This window comes from Oncorhynchus mykiss, chromosome 30 (genome assembly GCF_013265735.2).
Source record: "Oncorhynchus mykiss isolate Arlee chromosome 30, USDA_OmykA_1.1, whole genome shotgun sequence".
In the NCBI taxonomy this organism is placed as follows: Eukaryota; Metazoa; Chordata; class Actinopteri; order Salmoniformes; family Salmonidae; genus Oncorhynchus; species Oncorhynchus mykiss.
In genome coordinates, this window is record NC_050570.1 from 27,671,116 (window position 1) to 27,695,080 (window position 23,965).

The following is a 23,965-nucleotide window of genomic DNA, read 5'->3' on the forward strand; positions in this document are numbered from 1 at the left end:
GCCCTGTGACACACGCACACACACACACACACACACACACACACACACACACACACACACACACACACACACACACACACACACAAACTGTCTCCTTCCATATAAGTCATAATACATTTCAGTCGACACCAAATGTTGCTCAACAGTTTGTCTTGTGATTGGGGAGATGTGCTTTGTACAACATCTTCTGTGTTTTTCCATCTGAGGGCATAACTCATAAGACAGGGGTCAAATGTCAGCTTGTGATTTACCCACTCCTCTCCTGGAACCAGGTCACTGAGGACAGCAAATCAATCCTGAAGAACTTCCAAATGATTAAAACCCTCCAGCTGTGTTTGACCATTGTTTTTCCACTGGTGACCAGTAGTTACATTGAGCTGGGCTTCTGGACCTTGGGTCAAAGGGAGAGGCAGGCGGAGCCAACATCCAGTATCTTACGGGTCCAAAGCGAAAAGTAGGATAAAAGCATGATAAACCAAAGTTAGGGTTGAAGTTGGGGATAGGGTTCAATAATGTATGTAAACCCTGGATTATTGATGCTATGTTTTTGCCAGGCTTTGAGAGAGGCTTTGAAGACACCGGTCGGCCATATTGGCACTTCCCAGAAGAAGCAGTCCTCCATAGGAATGAATGGAATTCTACAGTACTTGAATGAAAGGTTTCAAGGACAAAATGACATGTATTTAAGTATTTTTTTAAAGTATTTTTTAAATTGTTGTTGTTGTAGTGTTGTTGTAGTGTGAACAATAACATTAAAACTTCCTAAAACTTCTTAAAAATTATACTTTAAGGATTTCGTTTTTAATATAAATATGCATTAAGGTGTCTTCATTTCCTTCATGATTCCATATGTGTTATTTCATAGCTTTGACGTCTTCACTATTATTCTATAATGTAGAAAATAGTACAAAAAATGAAAACCCTTCAATGAGTAGGTGTTCTAAAACTTTTGACTGGTATTGTATAAGAACATGAATGGATAGCATACGATCATCGATTCAATTTGGCTACCTAGGCCTACAAACATTTACAACAAATAGCAAAATAACAATAATCACAAGAATGGCGATCTTTAAATTAAAGATCCAGGCAGCCTCTCATTTTAACAATAAATTGTCGAGGTCACCCCCTCTCATAGGGAGGGTGACGCGTTCGATGCCGATATGACGTAGGCGTGGTTTGCTTCCAAAAAGTGGGCCGCAACTGGTACGTTGAGTTTTTGCACCTAACGCTGGACTAATTGCACTTAGCACTTGCGCTATGAAACTGCAATTACCCAGCCTATTTGCTTGTAAATATCCTTTGCTAATTTGTTTATGTGATATGTTTTATGGCTGCTGCAAAACGATTTGCCTCTCTGAGGACATTAAAGTTTTCTGAATCTGAACGTCCATATCCCAGTTCCAACCCTAACCTCAACCACAACCGCAACCACAACCCTAACCCTAACCTCAACTACAACCATTGCTCCAGGGTCGCTGTCAATAATGGCTGATCCCTGGCTCTGGACCCCACTCTCCGGGGTTGTCTCAGGGGGAGTGAGATTTGCAAAAAACATACATACATACACTTGTACGTGTGTGAAATATGACAAATGTAAGCACCCACCTAATTATCATATTTTTCCCGGTTCAAACCTAACTGTAACTCTAACCCTAAACCTAGACTAGGTTTGATCATCACGTCTAAACTGTGGACAGACTGTGGTGTGGTATGTCTGTGGGTCCAGCTACCTGTGAAGGACAGCCTACCTCAGTGGTCCGGGGACACTGGCACGAGCTGTGAGATTTATGTGCGTATCTCTTGCCCCCCCATGTGGTCGAATTAATAACCGCACTATAGGAAAAAATGGCGACCTCCATGTTTGTACGGTGTCAATGATCAACTAACGTTTGCACATGTTATTGTCAAAGGACCCGGATAGTCAAACGATAAGAATTATATGGAGCGAAATGCCAACTTGGTATCCATCTTAAACGACAACAGAGTTGCGTGAAAACGTGAGTTTTGCACCAAAATACCTTCAAATGATCTTGCTAGCATAGCTAGCTAACTTAGCTTTGAAATCAACTAACAGCCACACAGACAGTTGCATGCTCTGTCTAGAATAATGTTACTAGCTAGCTAGTTAGCCGGTCTATCAAATATTTGTATAACTAAACCATTGTTCTATCGGTGGGTCTATGGCCCAGCCGTGTTGTTGTTTTGACAAAGCCAAGGGTGTATTCATTAGGCCAGTTCTATTGCAAAACGTTTTGCAACAGAACCCGTTTAGTTCCATTCTGTTCTTAAACGATGTTGTGACACGTTTTGTTGTTTTGTCTCTGTACTCCAGTATTTTGGATTGAAAATAATACAGTGACTATGAGATTGAAGTGTAGACTTGTCAGCTTTAATGTGAGGGTATTGTGTCATTTTGGAGTCACTTTTATTGTAAATAAGAATATAATATGTTTCTAAACACTTCTACATTCATGTGAATGCTACCATGATTACGGATCATCCTGAATGAAATGTGAATAATGAGTGAGAAAGTTAGATGCATAAATATCATACCCCCCCCCCAAAAAAAAAAAAAAATGCTAACCTCAGATGTTATTGTAATGGTGAGAGGATAGCATGTCTTGGGGTATGATATTTGTGCGTCTAACTTTCTCACTCATCTTTATTCAGGACTATCTGTAATCATGGTAGCATCCACATTAATGTAGAAGTGTTTAGAATCATATTCTATTCTTATTTACAATAAAAGTGACTCCAAAATGACACAATACATTAGTACCAATAATTTCTGTTTAGCACAAAATAATCTGAAACACAACCAAAACAAACAGCAAATGCACCCAACAATGTAATCATTGCGGAATATGGGACCAAATACTAAACTAAATACTAAACCTTTGACTACTTCAATACACATATAAGTGAATTAGTCCCAATACTTTTTTCCCCTAAAATGGGGGGACTATGTACAAAAAATACTGTTCACCAATATTGGTGAAAATACCCTTATTAAATTAAAGCTGACTGTCTGCACATTAACCTCATAGTCATTGTATCATTTAAAATCCAAAGTGCTGGAGTACAGAGCCAAAATGACAAAAAATGTGTCACTGTCCCAATACTTTTGGAGCTAACTATATATACCACTATCCCCAACACACCCCACCACCCCTTCCTGCTACTTTGGCCCTAACAGATCCTACACCATGTTGTCAGCCTAGGAGGCTGAAAACCCTTCTCTCAAACCCCCCCTGTAGTTCTTCTGCACTAAAATCTCTGACACCCAAAAACTTCTCTGCTGCTGCTACCAGAAAATGACATCTTCTTGGATTTTCTTTCCATCTGAGCAGCACAATTAATGACCATAGCAATAAACGGCAAGAAGCCAGCCTTACTAAAGCACAAACTGTTCGGGTTACTCTGTACAGGCCTCTCAGGCTCCATCACCCTTTGCCCACCATTTTCTACTTTCCTCACTGCTCTCACCTTGGAAACTTCAACCTGTCTCACTCACACAAGACATTTCTGATCCCTTGCAACATGACCACTCCCACAACTGAAACACTCCACTTTTTCTACAGAAACGACATACTCCTTTGACCCATGCCCTCCTGCACACTTCTCACATCTCGGAATCTCCCTCCTACATACTGCTGCAACATGAGCATAAACTTGTCACCTGCGCACCCTCAGAGGTTCTTTGGGGATGCAGTGGGGGGGCACCTTCCGGAAGGCCGACAGGCGGAGCTCCGCTGGCTAAGCGGGCTGCCTGGGGGCCGGGCCTAGCACCAGGTCGTACCGGCCTGAATTTCCATTGCTCTATCCAGAATTACAACCAACTAATTGCAGCATTACCTCAAAAATGGAAAAGGAAAGTGGAAGGGGGAGAAAGTAAGAACCTCTGTTGGCCCTGCATTAAAGACCAAAATTGGTTAAAGAAAATTCTGCTGAATAAAAAAGTACCAGTTTCTTCTTAACCTCTCTAGGCTAAGGGGCAGTATTTTCACGTCCGGATGAAAAGCGTGCCCAAATAAACTGCCTGCTACTCAAGCCCAGAAGCTAGGATATGCATATATTAGCAGATTTAGATAGAAAACACTATGAATTTTCTAAAACTGTTAGAATAATGTGTGTGAGTATAACAGAACTGATTTGGCAGGCAAAACCCCGAGCACAATCCACCCAGGGGAATTTTTTTTTGAGGTCATTTTGTTTTCCAATTGGTTTCTATGGGAAGCCCTATTTATGAGGAACCTGGTTGCAGTTCCTATGGCTTCCACTAGATGTCAACAGTCTAGAAATTGGTTCATGTTTTTCTTTTGAGAAATGAAGAAGTAGTGCTATTCATTGTAAGTGTCAGTGGAGTGACACTTGTTTGGTGCGCGTGAACTGGAACGCGCTACACGTTGTTTTTATCTGGTATTAGAAACAGTTAATTCTATCGACTATTTACGTTTTAGGGTACCTGAGGTTGGATTAGGAACGTTGTTTGAAATGTTTGGACCAAGTAACTTATTAGATACTTTGTAGGCATGTTGGGCGAGTTGAAACCGGTGTATTTCTGAATCAAACACGAAAAATAAATTGACATTTTTGGGACTTAAAGAAGGACATTATCAAACAAAATGACTATTTGTGATGTTTCTGAGACATTTTGGAGTGCCAACAGAAGAAGATCTTCAAAGATAAGGCATTAATTATATCGCTATTTCTTTCGTGGCGCACCTGTCTGGTTGAAATATGATTTTCATATGTTTGTATGCAGGGCGCTGTCCTCAGAAATCGCATGGTCTGCTTTTGCCGTAAAGCCTTTTTAAAATCTGACACGGCGGCTGGATTAACAAGAAGTTAAGCTTTATTTTGATGTATTACACATATATTTTCGTGAATGTTGAATATTGATATTCCAGTAGTTTGAATTTGGCGCGCTGCCATTTCACTGGATGTTGTCAAATCGATTACGCTGAAAGGATTGGCGTGTGAAGGGATCCATAAGAGGTTTTAAGGACCAAAAATATACAGTGCATTTGGAAAGTATTCAGACCCCTTGACTTTTCCACATTTTGTTACATTACAGCCTTAATTTAAAATGTATTAAATTGTTTCGTTTCCTCATCAATCTACACACAATACCCCATAATGACAAAGCAAAACAGGTTTTTAGAAATGTTTGCTCATTTATATTTAATAAAATACTTAAATATTACATTTACATACAGTTGAAGTCGGACGTTTACAAACACTTAGGTTGGAGTCATTAAAACTAGTTTTTCAACCACCCCACAAACTTCTTGTTAACAAACTATAGTTTTGGCAAGTCTGCTAAGACATCTACTTTGTGCATGACACAAGTGATTTTTCCAACAATTGTTTACAGACAGATTATTTCACATATAATTCACTATCACAATTCCAGTGGGTCAGAAGTTTACAAACACTAAGTTGATTGTGCCTTTAAACAGCTTGGAAAATTCTAGAAAATCACGTCATGGCTTTAGAAGCTTCTGATCATTTGAGTCAATTGGAGGTGTACATATGGATGTATTTCAAGGCCTATCTTCAAACTCAGTGCCTCTTTGCTTGACATCATGGGGAAATCAAAAGAAATCAGCCAAGACATCAGAAAGAAAATTGTAGACCTCCACAAGTCTGGTTCATCCTTGGGATCAATTTCCAAACGCCTGAGGGTGCCACGTTCATCTGTACAAACAATAGTACGCAAGTATAAACACCATGGGACCACGCAGCCGTCACACCGCTCAGGAAGGACTTGCGTTCTGTCTCCTAGAGATGAATGTACTTTGGTGCGAAAAGTGCAAATCAATCCCAGAACAACAGCAAGGACCTTGTGAAGATGCTGGAGGAAACAGGTAGAAAAATCTATATCCACAGTAAAACGAGTCCTATATCGACATAACCTGAAAGGCCCTCAGCAAGAAATAAGCCACTGCTCCAAAACCACCATTAAAAAAGCCAGACTATGGTTTGCTACTGCACATGGGGACAAAGATCATACTTTTTGGAGAAATATGCTCTGGTCTGATGAAACAAAAATATAACTGTTTGGCCATAATGACCATCGTTATGTTTGGAAGAAAAAGGGGGAGACTTGCAAGCCAAAGAACCTCATCCCAACCGTGAAGCACGGGGGTGGCAGCATTGTTGTGGGGGTGCTTTGCTGCAGGAGGAACTGGTGCACTTCACAAAATAGATGGCATCATGAGAAAGGAAAATTATGTGGATACATTGAAGCAACATCTCAAGACATCAGTCAGGAAGTTAAAGCTTGGTCGCAAATGGGTCTTCCAAATGGACAATGACCCCAAGCATATTTCCAAACTTGTGGCAATTAAGGACAACAAAGTCAAAGTATTAGAGTGGCCATCACAAAGCCCTGACCTCGATCCTATAGAACATTTGTGGGCAGAACTGAAAAAGTGTGTGTGAGCAAGGAGGCCTACAAACCTGACTCAATTAATTACACAAACTCTGCCAGGAGGAATGGGCCAAAATTCACCCAACATTGTGGGAAGCTTGTGGAAAGCTACTCGAAACGTTTGACCCAAGTTAAACAATTTAAAGGCAATGCTGCCAAATACTAATTGTGTATGTAAACTTCTGACCCACTGGGGCTGTGATGAAAGAAATAAAAGCTGAAATGAATCATTCTCTCTACTATTATTCTGACATTTCACATTCTTAAAATAAAGTGGCAATCCTAACTGACCTAAGACAGGGACTTTTTACTAGGATTAAATGTAAGTAATTGTGAAATACTGAGTTTAAATGTATTTGGCTAAGGTGAATGTAAACTTCCGACTTCAGCTGTACGTATTTAGACCCTTTACTCAGTACTTTGTTGAAGCACCTTTGGCAGTGATTACAGCCTTGAGTCTTCTTGGGTATGGCTCTACAAGCTTGGCACACCTGTATTTGGGGAGTTTCTCCCATTCTTCTCAAGCTCTGTCAGGTTGCAAATGTATTAAAAATACAAAACTGAAATACCTTATTTACATGAGTATTCAGACTCTTTACTATGAGACTCGAAATTGAGCTCAGGTGCATTCTGTTTCCGTTGACCGTCCTTGAGATGTTTCTACAACTTGATTGGAGTCCACCTGTGGTAAATTCAATTGATCTGACATGATTTTGAAATGCACACACCTGTTTATATAAGGTCCCACAGTTGACAGTGCATGTCAGAGCAAAAGGTAAAAGGATGTGTCTGTAGAGCTCCGAGACAGGATTGAAGGTCCCCAAGAACAGAGTGGCCTCCATCATTCTTAAATGGAAGAAGTTTGGAACCACCAAGACTCTTCTTAGAGCTGGCCACCCAGCCAAACTGAGGTATCAGAGGAGAAGCGCCTTGAACCCGATGGTTGACCAAGAACCCGATGGTCACACTGACAGAGCTCTAAAGTTCCTCTGGGGAGATGGGAGTACCCTCCAGAAAGACAACCATCTCTGCAGCACTCCACCAGTCAGGCCTTTAGTGTAGAGTGGCCAGACGGAAGCCACTCCTCAGTAAAAGGCACATAACAGCCTGCTTGGAGTTTGCCAAAAGGCACCTAAAGACTCTCAGACCATGATAAACCAAGATTAAACTCTTTGGCCTGAATGCCAAGGGTCCTGTCTAGAGAACTTGGCTCCATCCCAGCATGGTGGTGGCAGCATCATGCTGTGGGAATGTTTCTCAGCGGCAGGGACTGGGAGACTAGTCAGGATGGAGGCAAAGATGAATGGAACAAAGTACAGAGAGATCCTTGATGAAAACCTGCTCAGGACCTAGGACTGTGGCGAAGGTTCACCTTCCAACAGAACAATGTCCTTAAGCACACAGCCACGACAACGCAGGTGTGGCTTCTGGACAAGTCTCTGAATGTCCTTGAGTGGCCTAACCTGAGCCCGGACTTGAATCCAATCGAACATCTCTGGAGAGACCTGAAAATACTGTAATATCTTATGTTTCACAGAGACTTGGCTGAACGGCGACATGGATAATATAGAGCTGGCTGGCTTCTCCGTGTTACGCAGGACAGAGCAGCTACGTCTGGCAAGACAAGGGACAGGCGTGTGTCTATTTGCCAATAACTGCTGGTGCGCGATGTCTAATATTTATAAGAAGTCTTGAGGTATTGCTCGCCTTAGATAGAATACCTCATGATAAGCTATTGACCACACTATCTACCAAGTGTGTTCTCATTAATATTATTCGTAGCCGTCTATTTACCACCACAAACTTATGTCGGCACTAAGACCGCACTCAACGAGCTGTATAATGCCATAAGCAAACAAGCAAATGCTCATCCAGAAGCGGTGCTCCTAGTGGCCGGAGACTTTAATGCAGAACTTAAATCTGTTTTAACTAATTTCTACTAGCATGTCACATGTGCAACCAGAGAACAAAAAACTTCTAGACCACCTTTACTCCACACACCGAGACTCATACAAAGCTCTCCCTTGCCCTCCATTTTGCAAATCTGACCATAATTCTATCCTACTGATTCCTGCTTACAAACAAAAACTAAAGCAGGAAGTACCAGTGACTCGCTTATTACGGAAGTGGCGGGCTGATGCATATGCTACGCTACAGGACTGTTTTTCTAGCACAGACTGGAATATGTTCCGGGATTCATCCAATGGAATTGAGGAGTATACCACCTCAGTCACCGGCTTCATCAATAAGTGCAGCGACGACGTCATTCCCCACAATGACCGTACGTACAATTCCCAACCAGAAGCCATGGATTACAGGCAACATCCGCACCGAGCTAAAGTCTAGAGCTGCCACTTTCATGGAACAGGACACTAATCCAGACGCTTATAAGAAATCCCGCTATGCCCTCAGACAAACCATCAAACAGGCAAGTGTCAATACAGGACTAAGATTGAATCCTACTTCACCGGCTCTGATGCTCGTCGGATGTGTCAGGGCTTGAGAACTATTACGAACTACAGCTGCCCAGTGACGCGAGCCTACCAGACGGGCTAAATGCCTTTTATGCTCGTTTCGAGGCAAGCAACACTGAAGCATGCATAATCAGCTAACACCAGCTAATCCGGATGACTGTGATAACGCTCTCCGTAGCCGATGTGAGCAAGACCTTTAAACAGGTCAACATTCACAAAACTGCGGGTCCAGACAGATTACCAAGACGTGTACTCAAAGCATGCGCAGACCAACTGGCAAGTGTCTTCACTGACATTTTCATCCTCTTCCTGCCCGAGTCTGTAATACCTACATGTTTCAAACAGACCATCATAGTCCCTGTGCCCAAGAAAGCGAAGGTAACCTGCCTAAATGATTACCGCCCTGTAGCACTCACATCGGTAGCCATGAAGTGCTTTAAAAGGCTGGTCATGGCTCACATCAACACCATCATGCCAGAAACCCTAGACCCACTCCAATTCGCATACCGCCACAACAGATCCAAAGATGACGCAATCTCAATCACACTCCACACTGCCCTTTCCCACCTGGACAAAAGGAACACCTATGTGAGAATGCTGTTCTTGACTACAGCTCAGCGTAGTGCCCACAAAGCTCATCACTAAGCTAAGGATTCTGAGACTCAACATCTCCCTCTGCAACTGGATCCTGGACTTGCTGACGGGCCGCCCCCAGGTAGTAAGGGTAGGCAACAACACATCTGCCATGCTGATCCTCAACGCTGGGGCACCCCAGGGGTGCGTTGTTATTCCGCTCCTGTACTCCCTGTTCACCCACGACTGCGTGGCCAAGCACGACTTCAACACCATCATTGAGTTTGCTGACAACCTAACAGTGGTAGGCCTGATCACCGACAACAATGAGGTAGCCCATCAGGTTCTTGGTCACCTCCCCGACCAAGGCCCTTATCCCATGATTGCTCAGTTTCGGGCTGCCAGAAATAGTATGAGGTGGTTCCAAACTTCGTCCATTTTAAAAATGATGGAGACCACTGTGTTCTTGGGGAACTTCAATGCTGCAGAAATGTTTTGGTACACTTCCCCAGATCTGTACCTCAACACAACCCTGTCTCGGAGCTCTACTGACAATTCCTTCGACCTCATGGCTTAGTTTTTGCTCTGACATGCACTGTCAACTGTGGAACCTTATATAGACAGGTGTATGCCTTTCCAAATCCATGTAAAATCATTTGAATATACCACAGGTGGACTCCAATCAAGTTGTAGAAACATCTCAAGGATGATCAATGGAAACAGGATGCACCTGAACACAATTTTGAGTCTCATAGAAAAGGTTCTGAATACTTATGTAAATAAGATATTTCAGGGTTTTTTGGAAACAAATCTAAAAACATGTTTTTGCTTTGTCAATATGGGGTATTGTGTGTAGAATGAGGACTTGTTAAATGTAATAAATGTTTAGAGTAAGGCTGTAACATAACAAAATGTGAAAAAGGGAAGTGGTCTGAATACTTTCCCAATGCACTGTATATCATTAATTTATATGTCCAAAAATGGAAATTATGGATTCTAGCTTTAAGGAAGGGCTTCAGTAGATGTTAAATCCGACTGACCCTGAAACCAAATGCCAATGTCATCTCATCGTTGACTTTGCTCTGTGATGTGGTCTCTTCTGCAGGGCAGGGGCATGTCCAGGCTATGTGTGGTGTGTGGGGGCTCCAGGGGCATTGGCAGGGCTGTATCAAGGCTGCTGGCAGAGAGAGACTGCAGGGTTGCTGTGGTGTCCAGAAACCAGGATGCTGCTCAGGCCACTGTGGTGTCCCTCGCTGGAGGTACAGTATTATACCTGCAGGGGTGTCATGCACCTCTTAGTTGGGCTCTGCTGTTCACAGTCTAACCCAGCGTTTCCCAAGTTCGGGGTCACGACCGTATGTGGGGTTGCCTAATTAAAACATGTGTAGCGAGAGAATTGCGCTTGTTTCATAGAACCAGGGTTACGTCGGTAACCTCCAGTAGCCGCCAGATGCGGTTGTCATAAACGGCACGTTTTCTGTTTTCTTTCAACAAATGTCTTACTATCTTTTGAACCATTTAAGTTGCAAAATATAATGACCCCATCAATGAAATATAAGACTCTCAGGAACACAGAGTGGGACAGGGCCTGGCACTAAATACAACTGGGAGAAAAATAAGGTACAGGCTAGTTTTTCAACACAGAACATCATACAAAATGATTGACTGATGATCTACTGAACCTCTGTCAATTCTGTCACTTCAAACCATACTTCCTTCAGATTTAAATACTGTGAAAAGTACTGTCAGAATGATTTGTAATAAACTATCATAGCCCAATTTAAAACAGTTAACATTGGCCGTTGATTACATAACTTATTTTTACATGGTGGGATGGGGTCGCACATTTTTCTAAGTATCAAAATGGGGTCATGGGCCAAAAGGATTTGGGAACCCCTATTCTAACCAGATGATTAGGCTTGTGCCACATTCACGTATGCTGTTTATTAGGCCTAAACACAGTTGTAGTTTTCAGTTTACCTTATATTTAACCAATCTCTCGTTTTCTAGCTGACCATATGGCCTTTAGTTGTGACGTCTCCAAAGGAGAGGAAGTTCAGAATATATTTGAGACGATCCAGAAGACCTGTGGAAACGTCTCATACCTGGTCAATGCAGCTGGTATCAACAGGTGCGTGCGAAATACTTGTATGAATCAGTACTCGTACAGGTGTACAGGTTAGTTTCAAACCTTCAGAACTCCCATGATAGTCCTAAACAGGTGAGCTTGTATGTGTATAAAAAATGTAGTCATCCATCTCCTGTGTGTGTGTGTGTGTGTGTGTGTGTGTGTGTGTGTGTGTGTGTGTGTGTGTGTGTGTGTGTGTGCACCTTCCTGTCTTTGTGTGTATGTTCAGGGATGGTCTGTTGCTGAGGACCAGGCCCGAGGACATGGTGGCTCTGCTTCATACCAACCTACTGGGGAGCATGTTGACATGCAAGGCAGCGCTACGGAGCATGCTCCACACCCAGGGAGGGGCCATTGTCAACATAGGTACTGTTACTGTACAGTGCCTTCGGAAAGTATTCAGACCCCTTGAATTTTTTAGAAATACCATATTTACGTATGTATTCAGACCCTTTACTATGAGACTCAGGTGCATCCTGTTTCCAGTGATCATCCTTGAGATGCTTCTACAACTTGATTAGAGTCCACTTATGGTGAATTCAATTGATTGGACATGTTTTGGAAAGGCACACAGTTGACAGTGCATGTCATAGCAAAAACCAAGCTATGAGGTGGAAGGAATTATCCGTAGAGTTCCACATAGGTATTGTGTGTAGATTGATGAAGGAAAAAACTATTTAATATATTTTAGAATAAGGCTGTAACTTAAAATGTGGAAAAACTCCATACTTTCTGAATGCACCGTATGTCCAGCCCCTTCACACTACTGAGTTACTAACCTAACGTAGCAGACGTAGAGGAAAGCGCCTGAGCAGAGTTCCCACATCCGGTTTTCAGCGAAAAGAAAGCTAGGTTGAATTTGTTGTATCCCTGAAAGCCGGATACATCCTGTTATTGACAACTCCGGTCAGGGTGATGAGATACCAGATGCATTCTATGTTGCCATTTGGCCACAAGGTGGTGGTTGTGGTCCAGGGAATAAACAATCTCTAACTTCACTTTAGGTTGAGTTAGCCAAATCACTGTGCTCATGGTTGTGATTTGTGTGTACTGTAGGCTCTGTGGTGGGGTTGAAGGGGAACGCAGGTCAGTGTGTGTACAGCGCCAGTAAAGCAGGTCTGGAGGGCTTCACTCGCTCCCTGGCCAAGGAGGTGGCCTCGCGCAATGTCAGAGTTAACCTGCTGGCTCCCGGTATGGAGCTGTCTCTTCCTCTTTTCTTTACTGCTCCTCTCTCTCTTTCATCTATTGTCTGCTTATTCTCCTCAACTTCTCTCCTGTCTTGTCCTAGCCTTTGTACTCCTGTGTATGCTTCAGCCATCTCCTTCATCATTGTCATGCTAAAATAGAAACAGACTTTTACTGCACCTAGGATATTGGTTTCCAATGTCCTCTCAGCTCGAATTCAGTTTTCTCCTGATGCTGACCCTCCCTTATCTTTTCTCCTTTCTCCTAGGTTTCATTCGAACAGACATGACAGTGGGGCTGAGGGAAGGGGAGGTGGTGCGGACCATCCCCCTGGGGAGGTTTGGGGAGCCTGAGGAGGTGGCCAAGGCTGTTATTTTCCTCCTGGAGTCTCCCTACATCACAGGACAGGTGCTGGTGGTGGACGGAGGGCTGCAGCTGGCCATGTAGGGAGGCCCTTGACCCCTCTATATACACCTAGTGCCCACTATACCTCCTAACACTGTCAGCTGGTTCCATGTTTCACGAACTGAGATCCCAGAAATGTTCAATTTGCACAAAAAGTGTATTTCTCTCAAATGTTGTGTGGGCTTGACCTTGTAATAGTCAGGGCCAGAGATATTTATACCTGTGTATGGTTCATGTAATACTGTTGCCACTATCTGTACACAGTGCTGAGTCACAGGGTACTGCTCCACATAGCTCAGAGGGGGTGTGAGTGACAGTTTTTCATGACTAACACTGCTGACTCCACTGTGTCTGACTCAGTCTGGCCCTCCACGCTCCTGAGGCCTTAACTTTGATCAGCAGATTTAATGCTATTACTCTTTCCATGACTTATAGGCACCTAGTGCTGACCAAAGCTCTCATGTTTCACTCTCCCACTCCCCTGGGGCACCGCGACACAGTGCAGGCCCCAACCGCCGCCCCCCCTTGAGCCCAGCCCTGGAGGGGCCCAGAGAGGGGGTATGGATGGGGTCTGACTGCCTGCCTACAGCTGGAGGGGATTTTTAGCCCATGGAATGTTTTGAGGGTCCAGTTACAGCTCAGGATCGGTGGTGCAAATGGATGGGGTCAGAGGTAACTGTCATGCTCAGTGTGGAGATTTGAAATGCTGTGATCTCATCTGTTATTTCCTCCAGTGGAGAGACATTTCACCTCACTGGAGTGTGCTGCCCAGTCCCCTCACACACACAGCTCCAGGGTGCTCAACAGTCACATATAGCTTTCATAGATCTGGGGCATCTGCACTCATCTGCTGTCTATCATGTGACCTAAGATCAAGACAATGTAAACTAGGGATCAAGGTCAAATCTGATAAGAATTCTCAATAAAGAAAGGCATTTCCCCTGTGATGAATGATATGGCTGCTGGGTAAGTTTTTGTATGGAATTGATTTGAGCAGTCTCCTACTGTCTCCTCACTCAACATAAACACAGTACCTCTAGACACTTAGGTTGTTTTATTATCTTTCATAAACTAATGTAATATCATGAGAACATTCCATATACAGGCATAGAAATCAAAAAGGTGTCCTATATGATTGTGACTGATCACAGTAATGGCAGGATGAAACATGCTGTGAACAGATACAGCAAAAGAAGCCTATTTAATAATGCAGTAGTGAGAGAAAATAGATCATTACTTATTTCAATACAATTCTGTGTATATCTTTTCCCTTGACAGCTTTGCTATAATTAATAATAATAGTCATTTGTTATAAGTGCCTCATAAAAACATGGACAGACATTGTGACTGAAATAGGCCCAAGTGATCTTTTAAGGCAATATACATTGTTTCAAAAAGTGTGATATTTTAATACAGACAGGATTATGTTGTCATTGAACATTTGAGAGAGAAAAAAATCACTAATATAATTTATGTCAAGTTTCTTGGGAAGAAAAGATTTCTCATAGAAAAATAAAGCAATCTGTGGTGTGTGATCAATCACCTGAAGCCATTATTAGGACTGTCTCACGTCTGAAGATTTTAAACTTAAAAAATAAACCAAAGAAAATAACTGATCTCCAAAATCAGTCATAACCATCATTTCATCATCAACACCATCATTTCATCATCAACATAGTCCATTTCTTCTTTATCATCTGTCATCTACAGTGAATTCTATTCCAAAAAACTTGCTTTCCTCTGTCCTTGACTTCCACTCACGGATCACACAGTTCACAAGCGTTGAAGTGACGGTTGTCACTGGGCTGAGACTGATCACCTGGGCATCCTGGCCAAGGATAACCCCTCTTCCTATCCCTGTTACAGTCAACCTTCACACACCAGTACCTCCTAGCCAGTCATTCCCTCTCTATCCATCAATCAATCACTGAAGTTACCATGGTAACGACGAGAGCTCTCAACGGTGTCCGAGTCATTCAGCCAACATTCTCTTTTTCACAACTCATCTCATCACTAAATAGTTTGAACTTTCAAGGTCATTTTGACCTGACCAAAAAAAACAAGAAAAAAAGTATGTAAGTCCTTGTGCAATATCGATGGTATTTGTGCTAAATGTTGAACCTGACAATGCTGATATCTATGGTATTGTGCTATTAATAACTAAAACCAGACACTATTTATATCCATGTTGTGCTATATTGCCAAGACTATGCTGTGATAACCATATAAAATAACAACTTTGTGTTTTGCGGTCTCTCTTTCGTCTCTCAACAGTCCAGGGAAACATGACGTGTGGCTCCCATGCTTTGGACTTTCCATACCTTTACATTGAGTCCAAAGTCTGTCCCGTTTCTATATATCTCTACCCCTATAATTTGGTGCCTTTGTTGGGGGAGTATTTCATAAGTAAGGCATCCATTTAGATAGAGCATTACAAATGGCACCATTGTCACATGCATAATAACACTACTTTAGACTTTAAAATATATATATATTTTTTTTTACAAAGAGTTCATGTGAGAGATATCTTAGGCACTTAAGAGGTGACCCCCTTGTGTGGTTATGGTAGTGTTACTTTGAGAACTAATTTACCAACATTCAAGTCTTCTTCAGTTCCACCACCCATTATCAGAAACCAATTTATTGTTTTAATGGACCACAGAATTTCAAACAAACTTCAATGGCCACCAAGGATAGATTCCTCTGGCTCCTATGGTAGTTCCTATTCCTATGGTTGATAAAACGGAACTATATTTTTATTAAATCTTTATTTGACTAGGCAAGTCAGTTAAGAACAAATTATTGGGTTAACTGCCTTGTTCAGGGGTAGAACGACAGATTTTTACCTTGTCAGCTCGGGATTCGATCTAGCAACCTTACTAGTTGGGTTACTAGCCCAACGCTCTAACCACTAGGCTACCTGCCACCCCATCTGATCCTAAGTTGGGATCCATGTTTCATTGACACTGAGATATTATGGGGTGTCACATTGCCCGTCATCCATCTTCCAAAATAGTATCTGTGGGATTGTCGTAATACGCCTCAGATGGAGGGCGTTACATTTACCCCTATATGTCTGGGGAGAACAGGGGTTGGTGCTTGTAGCACTGGGGGTCAGTTTTAAGGCATTAGGGGGTTGAGTGGGGTGTGTGAACCCCGCTGGTCTCTACAGGTCATCACTCTCCACCAGGCCTCCAGGCTGCAGGGGGCTGGAGTCAGGGAAGAAGGCTGCCTTCACGTCCAGTCCTCTCTCTGTTAGCGCTGCGTAGCGACTCGTAGACGGACGCACCTTCTTAGGCTTGGGAGTGTTGGGCTGCTGCCACTGAGCTGAGGACGGAACATAGGTGGAAGAGATGAGAACAGAGACAGTAACAGTGATTTAGCCTTTTACATTTGGTCCTGTGTGTTTGGAGGGTATATAATATTCAGTTGGTTTGTGTGGACACAGAGAAAGACATTGGTGTCTGGGGGACTTACTGTGGACGTCGAGTCGTGCGGTGCTGGACACGATGCCAGCGTCATTTTTGGCTGACACGGTGTACCAACCAGCATCCTCCTTCATGGCTGGCTGGATGATCATACACAGGTAGCCACAGTTGTCCTGGTGCATGCTGGGAAAAAGAGTTCAACACACTCCCTCAGGACTGAGTTTCACCAACTATTGTCATATCATCAATATCTCTATAATTTGCAGGTCCAGTTTAAGAGGCTGCTTACCAATAATATTGCTACACTACTTCCTTTGACTGTTATTGGACTTATATAATACAAGCCATTGACGGTGAATGGTAGAGCTGACTTACCTGATCCTGTCTGTATTGTGAGTGAAAGACTCGTTCTCTTTCTTCCAGAAGATCTTTGGGTTGGGGACAGCCGACACACGGCACTCCAGACGTACAGGGTTACCCTCGGCAACAGCAGTGTTCTGCAGCTTCTCGATGAACGAAGGAGCCTTGTGAATCTCTTTGGCTGGAGACAAGAGAGAGACCACGGTCAGTCAATAGTAAATCAAACTATGACGTATTGTGACGTAAGTATTACGGTATTTGCATCAACAAATAAAAATAGACAAAGTGCCCTTATATCTGAAAAGACATCTAAAATATTATGGCCCGTGCTTGACTTGGGCAGGAGGAGCTCACCGGAGCTGAGTACCAACACCTCAAATGTTCTACTGCTTGAGCTCCTGTTCCTCTTATAGAATAGTAGCTCAAATGTATTGTGGAGCTCCTGTTCCTCTTATAGAATAGTAGCTCAAATATATTGTGGAGCTCCTGTTCTAAATATACCTAAATATAAACAGTACCGGTACCCAAAATAAGTACAGGAACCTATTTCAGTCCAAGTCAAGCACAGATTATGGGTACTTTCCTGTGACAATGTTTTAATGTTGTTCATCTGTCTATACTTATACATCTATGTACTGTATGGGTGTCTACCTGCGACAATGAGTTCCAGGTTGAAGGAGTTCTGTCCCGCGCGGTTGCTAGCGATGCAGGTGTAGATGCCTGCGTCGCGGCTGGACACAGGCTCGATGACCAATGAGTGTACGCCATTCTCCCTCACTAGCATCTTGTGGGCGGAGTCAGGTCGGATGGTCTGACCATTCAACTGCCAGATCAGATCTGGTGTAGGCAAGCCACTCACCTAGATGGGGGAACACAACACATACTCAATGACTCATTTATCACATTGTGTTATTTATACAGTGATGTGATGATTTGAATCTAGATGGAGCATGACTCTATCTGCAGTGTATATGTGCTGGTATATATTTGCATTGTGAGTACAGTAATATGGTGCGTCTCTGTCTGCAGTGAGAGCAGCCGTGTTTTATTGTTGCTTGTCTGGAGTCTCCCGGTCGCCTGCATGTTTTCTCATGAGAACTGCCTGGCCTTTAAAAGGACCCGTCTCTCTTTTCAGCACCCGCTGCATACCCCACACCTTCCCTCCCTCAGGTCTGACCAGTAGAGCCCGTGTGTGTGTGTGTGTGTGTGTGTGTGTGTGTGTGTGTGTGGTGTGTGGTGTGTGGTGTGTGGTGTGTGTGTGTGTGTGTGTGTGTGTGTGTGTGTGTGTGTGTGTGTGTGTGTGTGGTGTGTGTGTGTGTGTGTGTGTGTGTGTGTGTGTGTGTGTGTCCGGCCTTGACTGTATTGAGTGCAGAATTTATACATTTTTGGTTGAACAACATGGTTCAGCCTGACTGCAGAACAATTCCTGTAGTTGAGACACTATTGGCATGGAAAGTTTGGAAACCCACAAACGATTTGGAAATAAATATAGTCTATAAATATAATTGACATTCAGAGCCCCAAGACATTGGAGACTCACTGTGTTTATTTTTTGGACGAGTATAAAAAGAGAGTCTTTTTATAGCGTGTGAAATCCGTGTATGGTGCTGTTTGGTTGTATTACAGTTTTGTAACATAGTTTTCTAACGGTCTGACCGCACAGGGAGGATTAGTGACCAAGGGAGAAAGAGAGAAGGGGACGGACAGAGAAAGAGAAAACAAAGGGAAGGAGAGTGTGGAGAGAGACAGAATTGCAGAAAGAGTGAGAGAGGGATCCCCGTAATCCTAGCAAAATGACCCCAGGATTTCCCCTCCTCTTGCGCTCTGTCTGAGCCATTCATCATGAAAGAAGAAATTAAATATATAGCCCGCAGTTTTTTCTTCCCCAGTATATGGAATTAATGGGGAGGACACCTTCCTCAGGCCCCCAGACACTCCTCATCACTGACACATACATACAATTAGAGGGTGGATCTGCACTGCTTTCCCCCATTTTCTATGATTTACTGTTGAACACCAGGGTTCATTTTGGAAAGTTGGAATGTTCCTTTTAGGAATTCTTTGAACCTGCACTGCTTCTAGTAATGAAAACGTTTCCAGTCCTCCATAAACACCAGGCCTATAATGGTAGCATCCTAAAGGTGTGGCTGTAGTTGAAGAGGTCAAGGAGAGGTGGGTTCAGTGTTAAGGGGGCGTGGCCTCACCTTGCAGTCCATCCGGCAGAGCCTGCTCTCCTGGACGATGAGGTCACCGGGCGCCTGCAGGAAGTGGGGGCGGAAGTGACGCTCCTGGATATTCTCGTTCTCCTCACCACTGTCCCTGGACCGAGACCTAGGTCTAAGAGAGGGAGGCAGAGCAATAATTTTACACCTAACAGAACCCAGTACTCCCACTACCAGCACCCTGTCTCTCCGTTTTGGAACTCTATGGTGGGTCATGACCCCAGGCGTTCCCTGTCCTCCTGCACTATCACAACAATGACATCGCCATCCCTCCACACAGTGTAAATACACCCGAGCTGTGCAGAGCGGAGCGAGGGGAAGAGAGAGGGTAAGAAGGAGAGAGATAAAGGGAGAGGGAGGTACTGATGGATATCTTCAAAAGCTTCCCTCAGACAAATGAAGGACTTATCTGGGAGTGTCTGTGTACAGATCAGCTTTCCGTAATGCATGTGTGTGTGTGTGTGTGTGTGTGTGTGTGTGTGTGTGTGTGTGTGTGTGTGTGTGTGTGTGTGTGTGTGTGTGTGTGTGTGTGTGTGTGTGTGTGAGTGTGTGTTCGTTCGGGTGTGGGTGTGTTATTATACGTGGGACAGGTATTATGCAGAACAAATATTACACCTATCAATCTAACAGAGCAGAACCAACAGGTGTTTCCGCCCTCTCACGCTACACTATTCACCTCACATAAAAATGTCAGCACAATGATTTAACACACTCTAGTATCAACAATACTGTACATAACTCTTTTAAAATGTCATAATCATGGTAGTTTGGAATTGATGTTCATACACCTGGTATCATTGTGAATATGAACATTTAGGCAATAATGTTGCTTGACCGGTGGTTAGGCTGGCCAAAAGTAGGCTACATGAAAAGTTCAATACTGGTCATATAACCGTGTGTCAGTGTAGGTTATCAGTGAATTTATGTAAATCATAAAGCTCATCTGCATTTCCTGCGATGCAGGTATTGTAGTCTCCTTCTGTGTCAGGTATTGTAGTCTTCCTGTACCTGCGAACATGTCCAGGTGCAGAGCGCTGGCTCCTCCCTCTCTGGTTCACTGCCTGGACCATCATCCTGCCTGTACAGCTCACCCTCCCCTGAGATAGAGAGGGAGAGAGAGAGAGACGTTTGTTCGACATTTATGACTGTTCATACTCAAACTCAACTAAAACCCAACACTTCAGGGAGGAAGTACAATGTGTTGAAGTTGGCCAGGCTCTCAGACAGCCAACAGTACATGAACTCTCGACCCTCATGAAGGCTTTAGTGATTTCCTGTCTCACTCAACGCCTGCTTCCCCTTGCTGGCTGGAGACCCTTATCTTCTCCATGGCTATTATTCTCCAGAACTAATGACTGCTAACAGCATCAGCACCACTGGCTGCCAAACGGCACCACTGGCTGCCAAGCGGTTTGGTCCTGATAATGTGCGTGTCCATAGATACAGTGTGTGTATGTCCCTTGTGTACAGTAGATTAGTGTGAAACAACTTGGTGTGAAAGTCTGTGCAGAGTTTTCTACATTGGGTGTGAATCAGTCAGGTCCTGTGTGTGTGTGTGTGTGTTTGTGTGTTGGGTGGGTGGGTCAGGTGTTCTCACCTCGGGGTTACCAGCCATGATGGTGTAGTTGCCGTCATCGTCCAATGAGGCGGCGGCGGTGTGGAGGTTGCAGGTTCCATCAGCGTCGCGGCTGATCCTGTAGTGTTCACTCCTCTTAGAGATCTGCTTCCCATCCTTAAACCAGTAGATCTATAGGGGACAGGATAGACACAACACAGAGTTACACAATGACCTGCTTCCCATCCTTAAACCAGTAGATCTTTAGGGGACACAATGACCTATAGAAGTGAATAGGAGTAGGGAGGGAAGGGAGGTATATTATTATATTACATCATATTATAGTCCCTCCATCCTCTATCTCTCCTTTCATCTGATGCCTGTCATCACCCAGTCATTACAGAGGCCCTCTGATGCTGCCCGCAGTGGCGGACTCAGAGATGTTAGTACGGCAGGCCACGCCCCTATAACTGTACATGTACCTCCTACTAACAACACCACACATCATCAACTCCACATTATCAGAACAATATGGCAGTACATGAAATAGGTTCAGCATACAACAATACACTATAACTAAATAGTGTAGCAGTGATAATATTGACATTAAATACAATCAAAAATACGGCGTCCTGGTATACGAGACCAACGATGAATCAGTCCACTATATTTCCACATCATCACTCTGGGATCTGTGTGACCTCTGACCTTTGGCTTGGGGTCTCCGATGACCTTGCAGGAGAAGGTAACGGGCATGCCCTCAAACACCTTGTAGTGTTTGAGCTTGCTGTCGAAGAATGGCACCACCCCCTGGCCTGTAGAGTCTTCGTCATGCTGCACATCGTCGTCAGACTCCTCCGCTGGGGAGCGCTCCAGACGGAACTCGATCTCACTGATCAGGCGCTGCTCGAAGCTGGACACCTTGTACTCCTGCAGAGCACACAGAGAGGGAGCAGGGTTAACCCTGGGAGACGGAGTTCAAGGAGCATCACTATTACAGGAAGAGCCTGAAATCACAGAGGAACGGGGTCACAGAAAAATCAGATGAACAAGAAGCACACTCCACCAAGAACATTCTGTCACTCATGCATGCATCGATTTATCCTTTCATTCATTCAAGAACAGTGAGTTACGGAAAACCAAGATTCTCCTTTTCCCGTCAGCCATTCCTGTCAACTCTCTATTCCTCCCTCCTTTTCTGTCTATTCCTCTTCTCTCTCTCAATTCCTCCTCCTCTCTCTTTCAATCTCAATCTCTCACCATCCTGGCCCAGTCTGTTGCGGCAGAGGCAACATCTGGAGAGTAGAGTGTACTGACTGACTGACTGATAATTACAGGCCTAAGACACAGCTGAAGGGTTATGACATCTCAAGGGGAGGCAAAGCTTTGGTAATGGGAGGAGTGGAGTATGTTGCCAACGCTCACCAAAGTGTAAATCTATTTCTCTGCCTCTCCCTCAATCCCTGTCTCTCCTCCTTCTCGCAAACGTTTCTCTCTCTCTTCCTCCCCTATCTCCCTTGAATTCTTGTTCTCTCTGTTTCTCTCTGTTTCTCATTCACTCGCTCACGCACGTACACAAACAAGAGACAAGTATATAGGTCCTGTGACACGTAACACACACACACGCACAGCTATGGGTGTAACCCATAGTTCTGATGACAGTGGACCATGTTCATTTTAGCATCTCATGTCTCGTGTTGGAAACAAGCTCATGCAGGCGCCAATATCTGATTGACACATCAAAAGTGACCAATCAACACACCGAGAGTCAATGAATCAACATATACATTAAAAGTAACAGCCATGCACAGGGACAAAGCCTTGGCCATACTTACTGGGTTTCTCATAAACAGTATTGGTCAGTAATGGGGTCAGCTCTGACTGAAGACCACAGGCAGTCAAAAGATATGGAACCACCACAATGACCTTAACAGAACCATGAATTAACTTTTTCCCATCTGCTTTTTTGTCAAATGTATGTTTGTCTTTATCCTTATCAGTTCATTTGCAGGTTCCCTGATCCTGTTACGGTCAAAGTGTGTGTGAGCACATCTGATAGAATTATTATCAGTGTGGCTTTGTTGAATGGCTTAAGCACGGGGAGTGACCACACACAGTGAGTGAGAAAGAGAGAGGGAGAGAAGGAAAGAGAGAAAGAGGGGGGAGAAGAAGGGGAGAGAGAGAGAGAGAGAGAGAGAGAGAGAGAGAGAGAGAGAGAGAGAGAGAGAGAGAGAAAAAGAGGCTTGAATAACCTTTTGAGGGACCGATTCTATATCAGATGAACTGGAGTCCTGCGAAGACATAAAATAATAATGAGGTGTTGCCTCTGTGTTACTGTATGACGTCACGACCTGAGGTCCAATCACACACCAAGAGGGCGTGGGCGTGCACTTACCACAACTCATGAAAGAGTGTGTAACATTGTCAAGTCTTATACCATTTCACATATCCACAAAACACACATATTTTCATCACATATCCTCTGGTTTGGAACAGGCAAACTCACAGCCTCAGGCAGAGTAATGCCCAGAGCCATGCAGAGCCAATCTCTATCAGACAGGGAACCAGGCTCAGTCCCATGGGCCTCCAGGCAGCCAGAGCCCAACGTCATCACAGCACAGCAGCACAGACCAGCCCTGACCTCCACAAAACACCGCTGCCACTGTCTGCAGCTGTGTGAGGACAAACTCTGTTTACTTGGCACTGAGGCTTGACTTTAGTCAATGCAACAACTAGGTGTGTGTTCTGCAATGAGGTTGTGTGTTCTTTAAGACTATGTGCTGTATTAATCTGTGTAGCTGTAGTCTATATTTGAGACTTTCACAGTTCTATACAGCTTTTTAATGTTTCTGAGGGGAACAAATGGCTACATTCAACTCATTTCCAACTGCGTCCGTATCAACACTGTGGAGTCTGCCAGTTTTAATAACAGAGTGTTTTTAAAGAGGGTTCTGTAGGATAGTATTCTGTTCATATCAAAGCTTCATTGCATGCTTTAAATTAAAGTGTTTCCAGTGTAGCCAAAATATAATATAGCCTTTTTCAATAATAAACATCACAGGCCAGCATTCAGATGGAAAAATAGACTCAGAAATTCAGTAACCCTGCACACCGACTCTGAGTGAAGCGGTGTGACTGACAAATATGACTAATGTAGGTGTGTATGCCACACACACACACGCAATACTACAGTGTA

The 23,965-nt window shown here is 43.8% G+C and overlaps 2 protein-coding genes across 9 annotated transcripts in view; one reads left to right on the forward strand and one right to left on the reverse strand.

The window, feature by feature from the left end:
* The first annotated feature begins 1,804 nt into the window (after positions 1-1,804).
* On the forward strand, positions 1,805-14,155 carry LOC110521654 (carbonyl reductase family member 4). The gene is made up of 6 exons (XM_021599355.2): positions 1,805-2,000; positions 10,592-10,745; positions 11,497-11,617; positions 11,844-11,980; positions 12,671-12,805; positions 13,068-14,155. Exons 2-6 carry the CDS (start codon positions 10,601-10,603, stop codon positions 13,244-13,246), a joined length of 717 nt encoding a protein of 238 aa, XP_021455030.1. The 5' UTR covers positions 1,805-2,000; positions 10,592-10,600; the 3' UTR covers positions 13,247-14,155.
* An 88-nt stretch (positions 14,156-14,243) lies between these two features.
* LOC110521652 (palladin) overlaps positions 14,244-23,965 on the reverse strand; it is a 113,995-nt gene continuing 104,273 nt past the window's right edge. For 6 of the 8 annotated variants that reach the window (XM_036969024.1, XM_036969022.1, XM_036969025.1 and 3 more), the window contains 9 exons: positions 23,022-23,060; positions 21,478-21,699; positions 20,812-20,961; positions 20,223-20,311; positions 19,197-19,329; positions 17,644-17,851; positions 17,008-17,173; positions 16,682-16,815; positions 14,244-16,531 (listed from right to left, as the gene is read on the reverse strand). In XM_036969024.1, coding sequence (XP_036824919.1) covers positions 16,371-16,531; positions 16,682-16,815; positions 17,008-17,173; positions 17,644-17,851; positions 19,197-19,329; positions 20,223-20,311; positions 20,812-20,961; positions 21,478-21,699; positions 23,022-23,060 — 1,302 coding nt within the window. In that variant the 3' untranslated portion in view covers positions 14,244-16,370. The remainder of the gene's footprint in view (positions 16,532-16,681; positions 16,816-17,007; positions 17,174-17,643; positions 17,852-19,196; positions 19,330-20,222; positions 20,312-20,811; positions 20,962-21,477; positions 21,700-23,021; positions 23,061-23,965) is intronic. The other 2 variants (XM_036969026.1, XM_036969027.1) reach the window with 1 other exon arrangement.

What these genes read in the sequence shown, in the direction of transcription:
- LOC110521654 (XM_021599355.2), top strand. Translation starts at nt 10,601, where the DNA reads ATGTCCAGGCTATGTGTGGTGTGTGGGGGCTCCAGGGGCATTGGCAGG. An exon ending in TGTGGTGTCCCTCGCTGGAG is followed by an intron (nt 10,746 to 11,496) that starts GTACAGTATTAT and finishes CTCGTTTTCTAG; the next exon opens with CTGACCATATGGCCTTTAGT. An exon ending in AATGCAGCTGGTATCAACAG is followed by an intron (nt 11,618 to 11,843) that starts GTGCGTGCGAAA and finishes GTGTATGTTCAG; the next exon opens with GGATGGTCTGTTGCTGAGGA.